Here is a 17,016-nt window from a genome sequence, read left to right on the forward strand (position 1 = left end):
GGTCACGATCTCGCGGTCCGGGAGTTCGAGCCCCGCGTCAGGCTCTGGGCTGATGGCTCAGAGCCTGGAGCATGTTTCCGATTCTGTGTCTCCCTCTTTCTCTGCCCCTCCCCCGTTCATGCTCTGTCTCTCTCTGTCCCCAAAAAAATAAATAAACGTTGAAAAAAAAATTTTTTTAAAACCTTTGTTCTTCAAAGAACACCATGAAGAAAATGAAAAGATAACCCTAAGAATGAAAGAAAATTTTTGCAAATCATGTAAAGGACTTATATCTAGGATAAAGAACTTCCAGAACACAATAATAAAAAGACAACGCAATTTCAATATGGGCAAAGGATCTGAATAGACATTTCTCCAGAGAAGATTTTGTATATATGTATATGTATGTATAGGTATACATATGTGTGTGTGTATGTATGTATGTGTATATTTTGAGGACGAACCTCAAAAACATGCTAAGTAAAAGAAGCCAGTCACAAAGGATCACCATTCTATGATACTAATGATGAGAAATGTCTAGATCAGGCAAAAAACTATAGACACAGAAAATAAATTAGTGGTTGCCTAGGGCTGAGGGGTAGGAGGTAGGAGGAAATGGGCAGTGAGTGCTAATGGCTATGAGGTTTGTTTTGGGGATGATGAAAATGTTCTGGAACTAGATAGTAATGATAATTTCATGACTCTATAAATATGCCCAAAGTCACTGGATTGTACACTTTAAAAGAGGTGAACTTTATGGAATGTAAATTATATCTTAATAATGCTGTTTAGAAATAGTACAGGGGCTCCTGGCTTGGTCAGTTGATGGAGAACATGACTCTTGGCCTTGAGGTTATTAGTTTAAGCCCCAGTTGGATGTAGATTACGTAAAAGTAAAATCTTTTTTTTTTTTTTAAATAAAGAAATAGTACAGGGAATTCCCAGCAGCTTGCTACCTTTCACCCAGTAGCAAACTTCTTACATGACAATAGCAGAACAACTGAAACCAGAAGTTGACATTGGTACTATTGACAAAACTATACACAATACTAGTGATAGGAAAAAATCTGTTACATGATGGCCGACAGTACTGATAAGGGAATTTCAGTCCCTGCCTGAAGACTTCCCTTCTGGGTTCTTCTTCCACCCTGCTTGCCTCAGGCTCCAAATCACTACTAATGAGGAATGCAGGAGTAACAGACTATAACTTGTCCCCTCTATTGATGTTCTGGGTTCAGACCTCTGGAGAATGATCTCCTCTGAACCCACCGGTGTAAAATAAACCTCCTGCCTTCTAAGCTCTCCAAGTGCCACTTGGTTCTTCTGTCAGGTGATCCAGACCAGTTTCCATAACACTTGGATATTACCAGGGTTTAGAACAATACCTCCCACCCAACCTTATGCAGGTGGAAGGACTCCACAACAATGACAATGATGAACATAATAATGACAAGAGTGGAATTTCTACTGCTGCCAGATTGATTGGCTGTTTTCAGAGCATGCCATATTGGTTCCTCTTTTTTTTTTTTTTTTTATAAGTTTATTTATTTATTTTGAGAGAGAGAGAGCGAGTGCACATTAGCTGGGGAGAGGCAGAGAGAATCGCAAGCAGGCAGAGCCTGATGTGGGTCTCAAACCCACAAACTGTGAGATCATGACCTGAGCCAAAGCCAAGAGCCAGATGCTTAACCGACTGAGCCACCAGGCACCCCTATTGGTTCTCCTTTCTAAACGTCAACTCTAGCAGTTTCCACCACCTGGGATTTCTTTCTCCTTCCTCTTTCTTTACCCCCATCAAATCCCTCACATCTACCCATTTCCATCAAATCTTTACTAATCTTTACTTGTCTGGACTCTCCTTTGCATTTTTCTCTAATCATTTCACCTTTGAGTCCTACATTTTCAACCAGTTTGAGAGGTTGTATGGGTTACAATTCCTCTGCATACTCCACAGTAGACTGTGTGAGTTCAAACAAACTTACCTGTTGACTAAGTCAGATTTAAGGTTGTTAGGATGCAATAAGAGAGATAGAAAGTGAAACCAGGATGGCAGGAGATGGAAAGCAATCCAAGTAGCAAGACACAGGCAGAGCCTGAGGGAATCAAGAAGCATTTATGTCCAGTATATACTCCATGGTGTGATCATTGCCAGAGAGAGAGAAAGAGAGAGAGAGAAAAGAATGGAGGAGGGGAAAGGTCACCCAGCAATGTTGATCTCCATGGCCTCTTTATTGTTCTAGGTGCATTGACTAACTCCTTGACTTCACTGGCAGGGTTAAAATGTCCTGCCCCTGAACTCCCATCACATTGCATTACAAGATCCTGGGTCCTTTGGCCGCTACCCTGTGAGTTCCATGAGGTTGGCTTCCCCTCCCCCCTGCTGTTTACAACCCCTGATACATATTGAGCACTCAATAGATGGCTTAGTGAACGAATGCATGCATGAACAAAAGAAGGATGGACTCCGAGCTAGCGGACCTCAAACCTACATTTATGAAACTAGACACAGTATAACGTGCAGATTGTTACAAATTTATTTTTCAAAACTAAGGTCTGCGTAGTCTGATGGACCCCAATCGCAGATTAAAGTCTAGATCCATCTACCCCAGGTCCCAAAAGCAGCCCGAAAAAGGAGGGAGGCGGGGCTTGCGCCTACCCGACCCCACCCTCTTGCGTTTTAATATTTCCGCCTATGGACCGCCCCCTCTGGTCCTATGTGCAACTCTAATTGGTGAGCTCTCTAATCCGTCTGGGCACTTGGGCGCCTATTGGATCGACTGTTGAACGAGAGTTGCGTACTTCCCGGCGTTGGGAACGCACAGCGGACGTAGGCTTGCCGCCATTGTGCTGCGAAGAAAGCGGCTACCTGTGTGGGGGCCTTTGGGGGTTCGTGGCGGGCTTTAAGGGCTGTGTTGCGGGAGGTGTGAGGGGGTCGGGCTGAAAGGCTTGAGGGTTGGGCTGGGCCGGGCTGGGCATACTTTGAGCAAGGAGGAACTGCAGGTCGGGGGTGTTGACGCGTTCCTGCTGGGCCCGGGCCCTATTGCTCGATACAGTTTTAATTTCTCTGCCCCCCCAGATCCTCCGGGAATGGCCGGAGTATTTCCTTACCGAGGGCCGGGTAACCCGGTGCCCGGCCCTCTAGCCCCGTTGCCAGACTACATGTCGGAGGAGAAGCTGCAGGAGAAAGGTGAATGAAGAACGCGTGCGGGACCGGCGCCTGCGGGCCGGGAGGCTTAGGGCGGGTGTGCGCGTGCGCGCAGCGGGTTTGCTTCTTTTCCCCGTTTTGTTAAGTCGGCATGAGGTGTCAGCTCACTTATAACCCCATTTATTTTTTAATCTAATAGGGTAGTTAAAGGTATCTGTTATTTACAGGCACTGATCCAATGGGGAAACAATTGCAATGGAAAAAAAAAGCCCTACTCTGATAAGGGTTAAGTTGCAATGAGTGAGGTAGACAATAAAAAACTTAAACATGTGTAACAAGAATGTCAGACAGTCATAAATGTGATGAAGGAGATAAAGGAAAAAATAAAGCAGAGGGAGGTAAGAGAATTGGCAAGGAGTGCATCTACTGTATGCCCACCCCTTCCTCATACATCCAGACAGGAGCTTACCCTGGGGCAAGAGGTGGGGATGATTAGGCTGAGGGTGTGTAGATCTTTAAACTGAGTTGTCTTTGTAGCCCGAAAATGGCAGCAATTACAGGCCAAGCGCTATGCAGAAAAGCGGAAGTTTGGATTTGTGGATGCTCAGAAGGAAGACATGCCCCCAGAACACGTTAGGAAGATCATTCGAGACCATGGAGACATGACCAACAGGAAGTTCCGCCATGACAAAAGGGTCTACTTGGGGTAAGGAACCTCTTGGAATTATTTCATTTACAGTTTGGCCCCTCTCCTTTGTTCCTGTCTGGATAGCAGCTCTCATTTGGGGACAGGAATCCTCAATGACAGCCCATCTTGGTGGTTATAAGCAAAGGGAGAAAACTAGGATTCTGTGATAATTTTCAGATCTTGCAGTTATTCTCTTAAAAAACATTTTTTTCTTAACATTTATTTATTTTTGAGACAGAGAGAGAGCATGAATAGGGGAGGGTCAGAGAAAGAGGGAGACACAGAATCTGAAACAGGCTCCAGGCTCTGAGACGTGGGGCTCAAACCCACAGACCGCGAGATCATGACCTGAGCCGAAGTCGGACGCTTAACCGACTGAGCCACCCAGGCGCCCCTTGCAGTTATTCCCTTGATTGCCCTGATTTCTTTTCTTGATCTGCCTCTAATTCGTCCTGTTGAAGCTATGTTAAGCTGTCCCTATCTTTGAAGGGGTTGGAACTCAGAACAGGACACTTCATTCTTATTGTTAGTAACTCCTCAGTGACCAGAATCCTGAAGTTCGGGATATTTAACTCCTGAAGCCTCTATACTCTTGTTTTTCTCTGCTCCCAAGCTGAGTAAATACAGGTATAAGTGCCTTAGCAAATCTCCTTTCTATTTGGACACAAAAATGTTAGCCACTTAATGGTCTAAGGTGGCCATCTAAAAAAAAGAGGGCCATATGTTTTGGTTATAAAAAGTATTTTTTGAGAACTGTGCTAGGGATAGAGCAGTGAATAGGATGTAATGGCCTTTCTGGATCTTATAGTCTAGTGGCATGGCCGATATGAGACAGATGGTTACAATAAAGTATGACAAATATTTTATTATTTTTTTAAGATGAATAATTTTACTTAATATTGGTTTCTTTTATTTACGTTTTTAATTTGGGAGCAATAGACTGCAAGTGGAGGAAAGGGGTAGAGAGAGAGAGAGAATCTCAGCACAGAGCCTGACATGGGGCTCAATCCAATGACCCTAGGATCATGATCTGAGCTGAAATCAAGAGTTGGACGCTCAACTGAGACACTCAGGCGCCTCTTATTGTTATTATTTATGGGAAGGTACAGAGAACGTAGAATGTGTGACAGCCCGAAAACGATCTCTAGAGGAAAAGAAACCCAATACTGTAGGACTGTGAAGTTGAAGAGGAAGAGTGGCACAATTGGAGAGGAGGAGGCAGGGCTTCTAGTCAAGGAAGGCCTGTGTGCTAAGTTTGGGAGTTTGGACTGTAAGGCAGGCTTTTCTGTGGAATGCTGTACTCTGATAGCATGTGGCTTCTCTGCATGGCACAGGTAGCAGAACACCTTGTCACTTACAATCGTCTTTCTCCCTAATGTTGCAGTGCCCTAAAGTATATGCCCCATGCAGTACTGAAACTCCTGGAGAACATGCCTATGCCTTGGGAGCAGATTCGAGATGTGCCTGTGCTGTACCACATCACTGGAGCCATTTCTTTTGTCAATGAGATTCCCTGGGTCATTGAGCCTGTCTACATCTCCCAGTGGGGGTAAGAAGGGCTGGAATGGGGGGAGGGTGGTTTGGGGACAGTGAACAGAAACCATAGTATGACATTTTTGGCTTCTAGGTCAATGTGGATTATGATGCGCCGTGAAAAAAGAGACAGGAGGCATTTCAAGAGGATGCGTTTCCCCCCTTTTGATGATGAAGAGCCACCTTTGGATTATGCTGACAACATCCTAGATGTTGAGCCACTGGAGGCCATTCAGCTAGAGCTGGACCCTGAAGAGGATGCCCCTGTATTGGATTGGTTCTATGACCACCAGCCACTGAGGGACAGCCGGAAGTGAGTGATGGTTAAGTTACTGCTCCTGTGAGAGTTTTGGAATTCCAGGAGTCCTGGGAGAGCAATAGGTAGAATGGCTTGGCTAGCTGGTATACCTAACTGACAGAGGCCTGTCTTTTTTTCCTAGGTATGTGAATGGCTCCACTTACCAGCGCTGGCAGTTCACACTGCCCATGATGTCCACTCTCTATCGCCTGGCCAATCAGCTCCTGACAGACTTAGTAGATGACAACTATTTCTATCTGTTTGATTTGAAGGCCTTCTTTACCTCCAAGGCACTCAATATGGCCATTCCTGGAGGCCCCAAATTTGAACCTCTTGTTCGAGACATCAACCTCCAGTAAGTTGAAGAGAGTGGGGATTTTAGGTACTTTGGGTTGAATAAGATCTAATCTTGATCCTTGAGAAACGTTTGTAGTTTCCAAATTCCCCAGCTGGTCTGCTCATCCTTGATTTTGTACCCTAGGGATGAAGACTGGAATGAATTCAATGATATTAACAAGATCATCATCCGGCAGCCTATCCGCACTGAATACAAGATTGCTTTCCCTTATCTGTACAATAATCTTCCACACCATGTCCACCTCACCTGGTGAGAGCTAGAATACATGTTGGGGAAAAGAGAAGGCTGGAGAGTCAGGAGAACTTGAGCTGATTGTTCTTCCATTTTAGGTACCATACTCCTAACGTTGTGTTCATCAAAACTGAGGATCCTGATCTGCCAGCTTTCTACTTTGATCCTTTAATCAACCCAATTTCTCATAGGCACTCTGTCAAGGTGAGAAGAAGGAACATTTGACCTTCGTTCTTGCAAGAGAAATTTCATGACTGTGGCTTAAGATGGAAATCAGCTAGAGGGAGACGTGTTTGTCATCTGCTTTAGTGTTCCCCTTGAGCTTGAAGCTAATTGGACACTTTGGCACTTGGCTCAAACGAAGTTATTGGTGTTTAATTTGTGTTTCTGTGATTGGGGCTTTCTGTATAGTCTGTTCTGGTCCGTTTGCATTATGGCTTTTTTTGGAATCCTTTTATTAAGATAGAGTTCACGTATCATGTAACTCACCTATTTAAAGTGTACAGTTCAGTGGTTTTTAGTGTATTCTGAGTAGTTCAGCCATCTGTACAGGCAATTTTAGGACATTTTCATCATCCCAGAAATTCCTGCACCATTAGTAGTCACTCTCTATTTCTGTTGAACCTCCCTTGCCTAGGCAACTACTAATCTTTCTGTAGATTTGCCTATTCTGGAGATTTCATATAAATGGAATCTTTCAGTGTGTGATCTTTTGTGATTGACCTTTTATACTTGAAATAATGTTTTTGATGTTTACCCATGTTCCATAGTGTTCTTAACAGACCTCCTTCCCCCGGCTCAGGTTTTGGAGCTTGGGCAGGAGGTGATTGCATTGTGTAAGGTACTGGGGCTCCTTGGGAGGCCCTTGGGGATGAGCCATTTGGGGTGTGAGGAGTGATGCTTGCTTTCCTGATTGGCCCTGGCTTGTTCTCTGCTCCCTTGGCCCCCTTTGCCCTGGCTCTTTAGGGCTTTTCTTGTCTGGCAGCCTAGTTTCCATGGCAGATGTAGCCACTGTGCTTGGCCCCAGAGAGTTTTCTTCTCATCCCAATTTTCTTCCGAGTTCAGTGGGAGCTGAACTCTTGGGGATTCTCGTTTCAGAGCCAGGAACCGTTGCCTGATGATGATGAGGAGTTTGAGCTCCCAGAGTTTGTGGAGCCCTTCCTGAAGGACACACCCCTCTACACAGACAATACAGCCAATGGCATTGCTCTCCTCTGGGCCCCACGGCCCTTCAACCTACGCTCTGGTCGCACCCGCCGGGCCCTGGATATCCCCCTTGTCAAGAACTGGTAAGGTTTCTGTCTGGGGGGATGGTAATGAATGTATTGGAGAGAACACTACAACTGGGTGGGATTGCAGCCTTTACCAGAGGGACTGGAAGGAGAGATGGGCTAACTCTGCTTGGCTTGTTTTCCCAGGTATCGAGAGCATTGTCCTGCTGGGCAGCCTGTGAAAGTGAGAGTCTCCTACCAGAAACTGCTTAAGTACTATGTGCTGAATGCCCTGAAGCACCGGCCCCCTAAAGCCCAAAAGAAGAGGTAAGGTGCCTGAGGGTCATTTCTCAGACTTCTTTTGTTCCAAACATAATCAGGAGCTAACTCTCACTCTCCCTCTTATTCCCACCCCAGATACCTGTTCCGTTCCTTCAAAGCCACCAAATTCTTTCAGTCCACGAAGCTGGACTGGGTGGAGGTGGGGCTACAGGTTTGCCGCCAGGGCTACAACATGCTCAACCTTCTCATTCACCGTAAAAACCTCAACTATCTGCACCTGGATTACAACTTCAATCTTAAGCCTGTGAAGACCCTCACCACCAAGGTGTCTGCATTTCACCTTAAGGGTCTTCTGGGTTTGAGGGATGTTACTCGTTTTGCTCTGTCCTCTGGGGAAGGAGTACATCTAGTTTGGACCATTGCTAATTAATGTTTTTTGTATTTTTGGTATCTTCTCCAGGAAAGAAAGAAATCTCGTTTTGGGAATGCTTTCCATCTCTGTCGAGAAGTTCTGCGTTTAACTAAGCTGGTGGTAGACAGTCATGTGCAGTATCGTTTGGGCAATGTGGATGCCTTCCAGGTGAGGCTAGGTATCCTTGATCCCTGCCCCAGGGGGGAAGCTGAGTGAAGCCTGATCTCATCATGGAACTGACTCTAGCTTAAAGCCTGATGGGGTAATTGTGTTGCAGCTGGCAGATGGGTTGCAGTATATCTTTGCCCATGTGGGGCAGCTGACGGGCATGTACCGCTACAAGTACAAGCTGATGCGGCAGATTCGCATGTGCAAGGACCTAAAACATCTCATCTATTACCGCTTCAACACGGTGGGACCCTGCCCTCATGCACGCACTTTCTCCAATCCATTTTAATTTTTATGTCTAGTCAGGGCTTTTTCCAGGGACCTGTTTGGAGAGAGGCCTTAAGTATGTCCTTACTTGCCCTCACTGTGTGTACTTTAACACTTCCCCTAAAAGCCCACCTTTAAATAGGGAATTTCAGTTACTGGTTTGTACCTTAGAATTTCTCACCTATTCTATTTTAGATGTTGAAGTCCAGGAGTTTTGCCTCTTTTCCTTTTATTGTCTTTGATATGTTTCCCATGACCCTACCTGTGCCCAGTTTTCAGTTGCTCTCTAAAAGAATTGCTAACTTACTTTCTTGATTTCTGCTTGGGGCCACAGGGCCCTGTAGGGAAGGGCCCTGGCTGTGGCTTCTGGGCTGCAGGCTGGCGGGTCTGGCTGTTTTTCATGCGTGGCATCACCCCTTTGTTGGAGCGGTGGCTAGGCAACCTCCTGGCCCGACAGTTTGAAGGTGAGTGGTTTTCTCTGTGTCCAACATTTTTTTTTTTAATCCCTTCAAGGGTAGATCATATGTTCCCATCATGTCCCCTCCCCTTGTTTGAGACTGAGAATTCCTTTCTGCTGGATTGCCTCTAAGTCCCGCTCTTCAGTGATTCTGACTTGGCACTGTGTTTCTTGGGCTTCTCTCCGGGGCCTTGAGGCTATCTTGGATTTGTAGGATGGAAATTTCTCAGAAGCATTGTTGTGACTATCTGAGGTAGCTTGTCATTTTTGCATGTGCTGGGTGTGTGGTCACTTTGTTTATACTTGTTGATTTCAGTGTACCCATGGTTAACGAGGGGACATGATGGTAGAGACTCACTGAGAGCAATGAATCTTGCCTTTAATCAATTCACTTCTAGGCCGACACTCTAAGGGGGTGGCAAAGACTGTAACAAAGCAGCGAGTGGAGTCACATTTTGACCTTGAGCTTCGGGCAGCTGTGATGCATGACATTCTGGACATGATGCCTGAGGGAATTAAACAGAACAAGGCGCGGACGATCCTGCAGCACCTCAGTGAAGCCTGGCGCTGCTGGAAGGCCAACATTCCCTGGAAGGTGGGTGTCACCCCAACTCTGAGAAGGCAGGAACATCATTTTCCTAGGGTTAGGGTTACCGCTCCGGGGACACCTGGTGAGCTCGATTGAGCATCCGACTCTTGATTTCAGCTCCGGTCATGAACCAGGGTTGTGGGATGGAGCCCTGCATTGGGCTTCTCTCTCCCTCTTCCACTCTCTGTCTGTCTGTCTCTTTCTCTCTCTTAAAAGAAAAAAAAAACTTTGGTGGGGGTGGTGCCTGGGTTGCTTAGTTGGTTGAGTGTCTGACATCAGCTTAGGTCATGATCTCACAGTCTGTGTGTTCAAGTCCTGCCTCAGGCTCTGTGCTGACAGCTCAGAGCCTGGAGCCTACTTCAGTTTCTGTGTCTTCCCTTCTCTTTGCCACTCCCCCGCTCACACTCTTTCTGTCTCAGAAATAAATAAATGTTAAAAAAAAAAAAAAGATTATCATTCTCAGACTCCCTTTGGGAGCTATGTGGCTCCTGTCACTTTCTCACTGTGCCTTTTGCACTTTCAGGTACCTGGGCTGCCAACACCCATAGAGAATATGATCCTTCGATATGTGAAGGCCAAGGCTGATTGGTGGACTAACACTGCCCACTACAACCGAGAACGGATCCGCCGTGGAGCCACTGTGGACAAGACTGTTTGCAAAAAGAACCTGGGCCGCCTCACTCGGCTCTACCTGAAGGCAGAACAGGAGCGGCAGCACAACTACCTGAAGGTTGGGCAGCTTAGGCTGGGCTGGGTGTGGGGAGTGGGCAGGAGAATAGACCGCAGAATTGGGACTATGCCTTGTCCCGTGGGGATTAGGCTACACTGGGGGGCTAATTATGTCTCCTTTGCAGGATGGGCCGTACATCACAGCGGAGGAGGCGGTGGCAGTGTATACCACCACTGTGCACTGGCTGGAGAGCCGGAGGTTCTCACCCATCCCGTTCCCCCCACTCTCCTACAAGCATGATACCAAGTTGCTCATCTTGGCCTTGGAGCGGCTCAAAGAAGCTTACAGGTAAAGAGTAGAGAGTGGATTCCTTTGGGAAGGTGAGAGCGGGAAGGACAGCATCATTGTCACAGTCCAAAGAAAGAAGGTTTAGCTTCCATGGTTTCTGGTTTTGGTTTCCTTCTTGGTTTTTCCATTCATCTTTCCTGTTTCCTTATCAGTGTGAAGTCTCGGTTAAACCAGTCTCAGAGGGAGGAGCTAGGTCTGATCGAGCAAGCCTATGACAACCCCCATGAGGCATTGTCCCGCATCAAACGTCACCTCCTCACTCAGAGAGCCTTTAAAGAAGTAAGATGCTCCCCCCCACCCAAGTTGTCTATTGCTATTCGTTCATGGCACCAAGAGTAGTGGGTTGCTACCAAGAGTAGTAGTAAGTGATTGGTGGATCCGTGTAAGCCAGCTTCCCTGTTCTGCAGGTGGGCATTGAGTTCATGGATCTCTATAGCCACTTGGTGCCGGTTTATGATGTGGAGCCACTGGAGAAGATCACTGACGCCTACCTGGACCAGTACCTGTGGTATGAAGCTGACAAGCGCCGCCTTTTCCCACCGTGGATCAAGCCTGCTGACACAGAACCACCCCCTCTGCTTGTTTACAAGTGGTGCCAAGGTAAAGTTTTTCTGGGTTTGCCCTTGGGAATTGAGGTGAGTTGGGTTGATTTGAGGTGAATTGAGTTCTACATTAAAGTTCTCATCCAGGTGGTGTAGCTGACTCTTGCTGCGTAGTGCCAAGGAAATAGTATTGACGTGAAACTGAGCAACACTGGCACTCCTATCAGTCCACACGTGTGAATGGAGGGCAGTGTGATGAGGTTATGGACTGTGGTAGCTACTACGGGATGGGAATTTCTAACCTGCTGGACACCTGTCTTGACTACTTCTCAGGCATCAATAATCTGCAGGATGTGTGGGAGACAAGTGAGGGTGAGTGCAATGTCATGCTGGAATCACGCTTTGAAAAGATGTATGAAAAGATCGACTTGACCCTGCTTAATAGGCTGCTGCGACTCATCGTAGACCACAACATAGCCGACTACATGACTGCCAAGAACAACGTGGTCATCAACTATAAGGTATGTCTTAGGGGCAGGGTAGCAAGGAATTGGGGAAGGGGTGTGTCTGGCTCCCTGCGTTAGGATTTGCTGAAGGGAGGACAAAAGAGGATAAGCCCCCAGAGAGGCTTCAGACATGGCCTTGGGTTAAGAATTGCCAAGAGTTTGTAAATCTTTTCTTTCTAGGACATGAACCATACAAATTCTTACGGGATCATCAGAGGCCTGCAGTTTGCCTCATTCATTGTGCAGTACTATGGCCTGGTGATGGATTTGCTTGTGTTGGGATTACATCGGGCCAGTGAGATGGCTGGGCCCCCTCAGATGCCAAATGACTTTCTCAGTTTCCAGGATATAGCCACCGAGGCTGCCCACCCCATCCGTCTCTTCTGCAGATACATTGATCGCATACATATTTTCTTCAGGTGAGGACCTTGCCTGGAGTCTTATCTTTGCAGGGCATCAAGACATATGCCCAGCCTCTGGACACAGCTTTTGTTCCTTAGTTGAGGAACTAAGGTTCCTGCTGCTGGATCGGGGCTCTAAAATGGAATGAAGTCCCGTGAGTAGGATGGGGGTTGGAGGTGGGTTCTACAAAGCTGTAGGTCTCATGAGGTTCCAGTTTATTTGGGTCTCAGCCACACATCTCGCTGGTATAGGTTCACAGCAGATGAGGCTCGGGACCTGATCCAGCGTTACCTGACAGAGCATCCTGATCCCAACAATGAAAATATCGTTGGCTATAATAACAAGAAGTGCTGGCCCCGAGATGCCCGCATGCGCCTCATGAAGCACGATGTCAACTTGTGAGTTTAAGTTGGGGGCTGTGGAAGCTGGAAGGACATTGGTCTGAGGGACCCAGAAAACAGGGAATTTATGACTTTGTGTCCTGTGTGGGAGGAGTGTACTCTGTTAGGATATTGTCAGTCTGGCCTTCTGAGGGAAATTCCTTCAAGTTCCAGGAGACTAATGTGACCATATGTTCCCTGTGAGCAGGGGTCGGGCAGTGTTCTGGGACATCAAGAACCGTCTGCCACGATCAGTGACTACAGTTCAGTGGGAGAACAGCTTCGTATCTGTGTACAGTAAGGACAACCCCAACCTGCTGTTCAACATGTGTGGCTTTGAGTGCCGCATCCTGCCTAAATGCCGCACCAGCTATGAGGAGTTCACTCACAAGGATGGGGTCTGGAACCTACAGAATGAGGTACAGTCCGGAAAGGGGCTAGAAGTAGCATTTCCACCCCCATACCTTCGGGATACATAGGGTGAGGAACATCACACCTTTTCGTTATCAGTCATTTGAGCTTTGTTGGGTGGTAGGGCTTAGTGAGGGGTTGTGGTGTCAGAGTTGGTCCTTGCTCCCATAACAGTATCAGAGACAAATTAACCTTGACCTTGTGGTTTAGGTTACTAAAGAGCGGACAGCTCAGTGTTTCCTGCGAGTGGATGATGAGTCAATGCAGCGTTTCCACAACCGCGTGCGTCAGATTCTGATGGCCTCTGGCTCCACCACCTTCACCAAGGTATATAAGTCAGTCAGCCCCAACCTCCTTCACGTCCTCTATCCATCTCCTATCCTTTTGAACTCTTCCCTTGGTTTGCTCTCCTTTTTTCCCAGCTTGGCTCAGTGTACCAGTTTCTATGCTTTATGATATAGAACCTTAGAGTGTCAAATCAACTCAGTTCCTTTCTGAGAATACCCTGTAGGGATTGTCCGTGTGATGACTGAGTTAAGGTAAGAGTAGAAGTGGGATTCTTTAATTGGGACAAAACTTGACGTTTTTTACATCTTCCCAGGGGGCTTATTGTCTATTCATATAGCTCATTTTTTAACCACTAACAGTGTGTATGTTAAAAAGCAAGTATAACTAGTATTCATTTTCCCCTTCAGTTGCTTCCAGACACCCACCTGAAGGCAGCTGGAGTTAAGAAAAAATAATCTGGAAATTTGTTAACAGTGCATATCTAAGCTTCTGCGAGGTTTAAAACGTCACCTTGTTCTTCCTGCTGTCTTTCCATGGTGTCGTAAAGGTGCACATAATGTCTTGGCTGATGCTCTCAAGAACATCAATAATGCCAAAAAGAGAAATTCAGGTTCTTACTAGGCTGTGCTCCAAACAGTGCTTTTAGGGATACATTTCTGTATCTTAGCTTTTATGTCTTATGTAAGTAATCTCTATACCCAACTTGGGGCTCAGACTGTTCACCTTGAGATCAAGAATCGCATGCTCTTCTGGCTAGGTCAACCATGAGCCCCTTAGTATTTCTTAAAATTTCTTACCCATTTTGAGTATAGTACAAGGGGAGAGTTTACCTTTTCAGGTCTCTCTAAGGGTCAGGTAACAAGAATTCCGTAACTCATTCATTCCATTGGTGTTTATTGATAACTACTGCGTTCAAGGCTCTGTGCACACTGCATGTACTTTTGAGCTCACCTACCTAGTTGGAGAGACAAGATCCATAGAGAAGAGAACTATACTAGGATGTAGTGTTTATAAAGCTATGGTGTTATTTGGGAATCTGTGAGAACACTCAAGTTAATGACTAGCCCAGTCTGGGAGAAGGAGAGGAGAGTCTTCCTGGAAGACGTAATGTGTGATGAGGTAGATGAGGGAGGGCCTTCCTTCACCCTTAGGTATGGAGAGGTAACTAGCATGAAATGTGTGGAGCTGTGCAAATTCAGGGTTTACTGGAGTATAGTTATGGAGTAGGGACTGTTAGGAGATGGGGGCGAGACAGATCACCAAGAGCCAGATCATGGAGGGGATTGCATGGCTTGTTAAGAATCCTGTGAGGGTTTTTTTTTTTTTAATGTTTATTTATTTATTTTGAAAGAGAGCACTTGCACCCGTGTGAGCGGGAGAGGGGCTGAGAGAAAGGGGGAGAGAGAATCTCAAGTGGTTCTGTGCTGTCCAGCACAGAGCCTGATGTGGGGCTCGATCTCATGAACTGTGAGATCATGACTTGAGCCAAAATCAAGAGTCCGATGCTTAACCAGCTGAGCCTTCCAGGTGTCTAAAGAATCCTACGAGGTTCTTAAGCATGGGAATGATTTTCCCAGCTTTCTGTGTTAGGTCCTTCACTCTTGTAGCTGTGGGGAAGATGGGTTTAGAGAAATTGGGTGGGAGATCAAGTTTGGGGATTTCTGCTGAAGTCCTGATGATAGAGATGAGAGCAGTGAGGAGACAGGAGTAGATCTGAGAAGTAGTTAGCAGGTGAAATCAGCAGCCTCATTTTGGTGGGACGCCAGAGGGAAAGGAAAATAACACTCAGTTTTTGGCATGGATATTGGCACTGCCAACTGGAAGAGTACAGGAAGAAGAGCAGGTTTAGAAGGGAAGATAAATGGATTTCGTTCAGGATGTAAAAAGTTTGAGGTTCCTAGGAATATCCAGATGGAGCTGTTTGGCAGGCACTTCTTATATCCTCTGTTTTCAATTCCAAAATGAGTGTGTGTGTATGTGTGTATATGTATATGTATGTATATATACAAATGTATACACACACACACGTGCGTGTGTTTTTTCCACCCTAGTGATGCCTATTAAATTGATAATCTCTTAGATTTGCTGTAAAATACTTTGAGCTTGAAGCTTCAGAGAGAGAAATGAAGTGAGAAAATGAGAGCAGTCAGGGGTAACTTCGAGGCTCCTGTAGGATGTCCGAGTGGAGATATTTTGCAGTCTGAAGCTTGGAGAAGATATCTGGGTTGAAGATGTAGGTTTAGGAGTCTGGTGGTTTAGGAGGTGGTTTAAAACTCAAGAGCGAGCAAGATTTCGCAGGGTAAGGAATGAGAAGAGCAGAGGGACAGGTTTGGAACCATAGGATACACTGAGCAATAGCATGGCCAGACTGGGAGAGTGCTGGGTCATGGGAGCCAAGGATGTCAGGAATTGGGGCGGGCATTTAACAGTGTCAGTTGCCTAAGAGTCTTTCAGTTAGATAAGGCCTGAAAAGTATCCATTGGATTTGGCAGTCAGGACGTCATTGGTGACCTTAGCAAGAGCTGTTTCAGAAATAGTGGGGATAGAAGCCAGATTGCAGTGGGTGAGGCTTTATGGGAAGTGAGTTAGTGGAGACAGCAAGGACCTTCAAATTGCCAGAGCTAGAAAAAGGAAGGGCATGAGATGCCACCTAGAGGGAGATATAGGTCAAGGCAGTATTTTTAAATGGTATTGAGTGAAGAATGTTCTAATTAGGAAGGAGCCAGGAGCAGTTCAGGGTGCAGTAGACCAGTGTAGTAAGTGATGGAGCAGCGTTCCCCAGAGTTGAGTGGGGGCAGAGTAAAGGGGAGGAAGCAGAGGGAACCCTCCTCTAAACCTAAAAGAAAAGAGGTCTGGATATATGTGAATGTAAGGTTGAGTGGGAAGTTATAACAAATACTGAATTTTTCAGCTTTGCCTGGGTTGGTCACAGTGGTGAGGGTATGATACAGTTTTTGAAGAAACTGTGTGCTCCAGGTGAGTTTCAAGAAAATAGAAGACAGCTGTGAGTGTGAGTTCTTCCCAGAAGCACTCAGCTACTCAGTGACAGGATGGGCAAAGTGGATATATTCTGTTGGTAGTTCAGGTTTTGGGCTTTTGCTGTAGACTGTTGTGGAGTGGTAAGGGATTGAATGCAGGAGAATCAAGAGTGCTGGCCCCTATTGGGATCCTGGATTATTGGGGGTAGCGGGGAGTGAGTAGGAAGAGACTAGAAGAGGCCAGTGGTCTTGAGTTGTAGGGATCGAGGGAGTAGATGTGTGAGAGGTGAGAGCCTGAGTAATGTCAGAGATTAGGGAGGCGACTTACTATAGTGGTTAGAAGTCAGATTGGAGTTCAGATCATAGCTCTGTCACATAACTAGTTGAGATCTTGGATAAGTCACCCACTTTGGGCCTCAGTTCTCTCTATAGAATGGGGATACCAATGATGGGGTGCCTGGCTGGCTCAGTAGAACATGGAACTCTTGATCTCGGGGTTGTGAGTTTGAGTCCAATGTTGGGTGTAGAGATTACGTAAGTAGATACACTTTTTAAAAAAAATGGGAGGCAAACCATAAGAGACTCTAAAAAACAGAGAACAAACTGAGAATTTTGGAGGGGTGTTGGGTGGGGAGATGTGCTAAATGGGGGTGGGCACTGGGTGTTCTGTGTAAGTGATGAATCACTAAATTGTCCTGAAACCATTTTTATACTATATGTTAACTTGGGTTTAAATAACATTTCAAAAAAGTAAATTAAACCAAGAATACTGGGGCACCTGGGTGGCTCAGTCAGTTAAGCATCCGACTTCAGCTCAGGCCATGATCTCACAGTTTGTGGGTTTGAGCCCCGCATCAGGCTCTGTGTTGATAG

The 17,016-nt window shown here is 46.2% G+C and overlaps 1 protein-coding gene across 1 annotated transcript in view; it reads left to right on the forward strand.

Annotated features, from left to right (window-relative positions):
• The first annotated feature begins 2,744 nt into the window (after positions 1–2,744).
• The window catches only part of PRPF8 (pre-mRNA processing factor 8), a 32,762-nt gene continuing 18,490 nt past the window's right edge, over positions 2,745–17,016 (forward strand). Inside the window, exons 1-24 of the mRNA XM_025915840.2 lie at positions 2,745–2,865; positions 3,056–3,166; positions 3,662–3,830; positions 5,197–5,361; positions 5,440–5,658; positions 5,786–5,998; positions 6,125–6,250; positions 6,331–6,436; positions 7,331–7,521; positions 7,651–7,770; positions 7,861–8,050; positions 8,186–8,305; positions 8,415–8,549; positions 8,907–9,036; positions 9,428–9,624; positions 10,142–10,348; positions 10,473–10,636; positions 10,789–10,915; positions 11,044–11,236; positions 11,512–11,699; positions 11,865–12,103; positions 12,338–12,484; positions 12,675–12,885; positions 13,088–13,204. Coding sequence (XP_025771625.1) covers positions 3,067–3,166; positions 3,662–3,830; positions 5,197–5,361; positions 5,440–5,658; positions 5,786–5,998; positions 6,125–6,250; positions 6,331–6,436; positions 7,331–7,521; positions 7,651–7,770; positions 7,861–8,050; positions 8,186–8,305; positions 8,415–8,549; positions 8,907–9,036; positions 9,428–9,624; positions 10,142–10,348; positions 10,473–10,636; positions 10,789–10,915; positions 11,044–11,236; positions 11,512–11,699; positions 11,865–12,103; positions 12,338–12,484; positions 12,675–12,885; positions 13,088–13,204 — 3,774 coding nt within the window. The 5' untranslated portion in view covers positions 2,745–2,865; positions 3,056–3,066. The remainder of the gene's footprint in view (positions 2,866–3,055; positions 3,167–3,661; positions 3,831–5,196; positions 5,362–5,439; positions 5,659–5,785; positions 5,999–6,124; positions 6,251–6,330; positions 6,437–7,330; positions 7,522–7,650; positions 7,771–7,860; positions 8,051–8,185; positions 8,306–8,414; positions 8,550–8,906; positions 9,037–9,427; positions 9,625–10,141; positions 10,349–10,472; positions 10,637–10,788; positions 10,916–11,043; positions 11,237–11,511; positions 11,700–11,864; positions 12,104–12,337; positions 12,485–12,674; positions 12,886–13,087; positions 13,205–17,016) is intronic.

This window comes from Puma concolor, chromosome E1 (assembly GCF_028749965.1).
Source record: "Puma concolor isolate L17-30 chromosome E1, mPumCon1.1.hap2, whole genome shotgun sequence".
Lineage (NCBI taxonomy): Eukaryota > Metazoa > Chordata > Mammalia > Carnivora > Felidae > Puma > Puma concolor.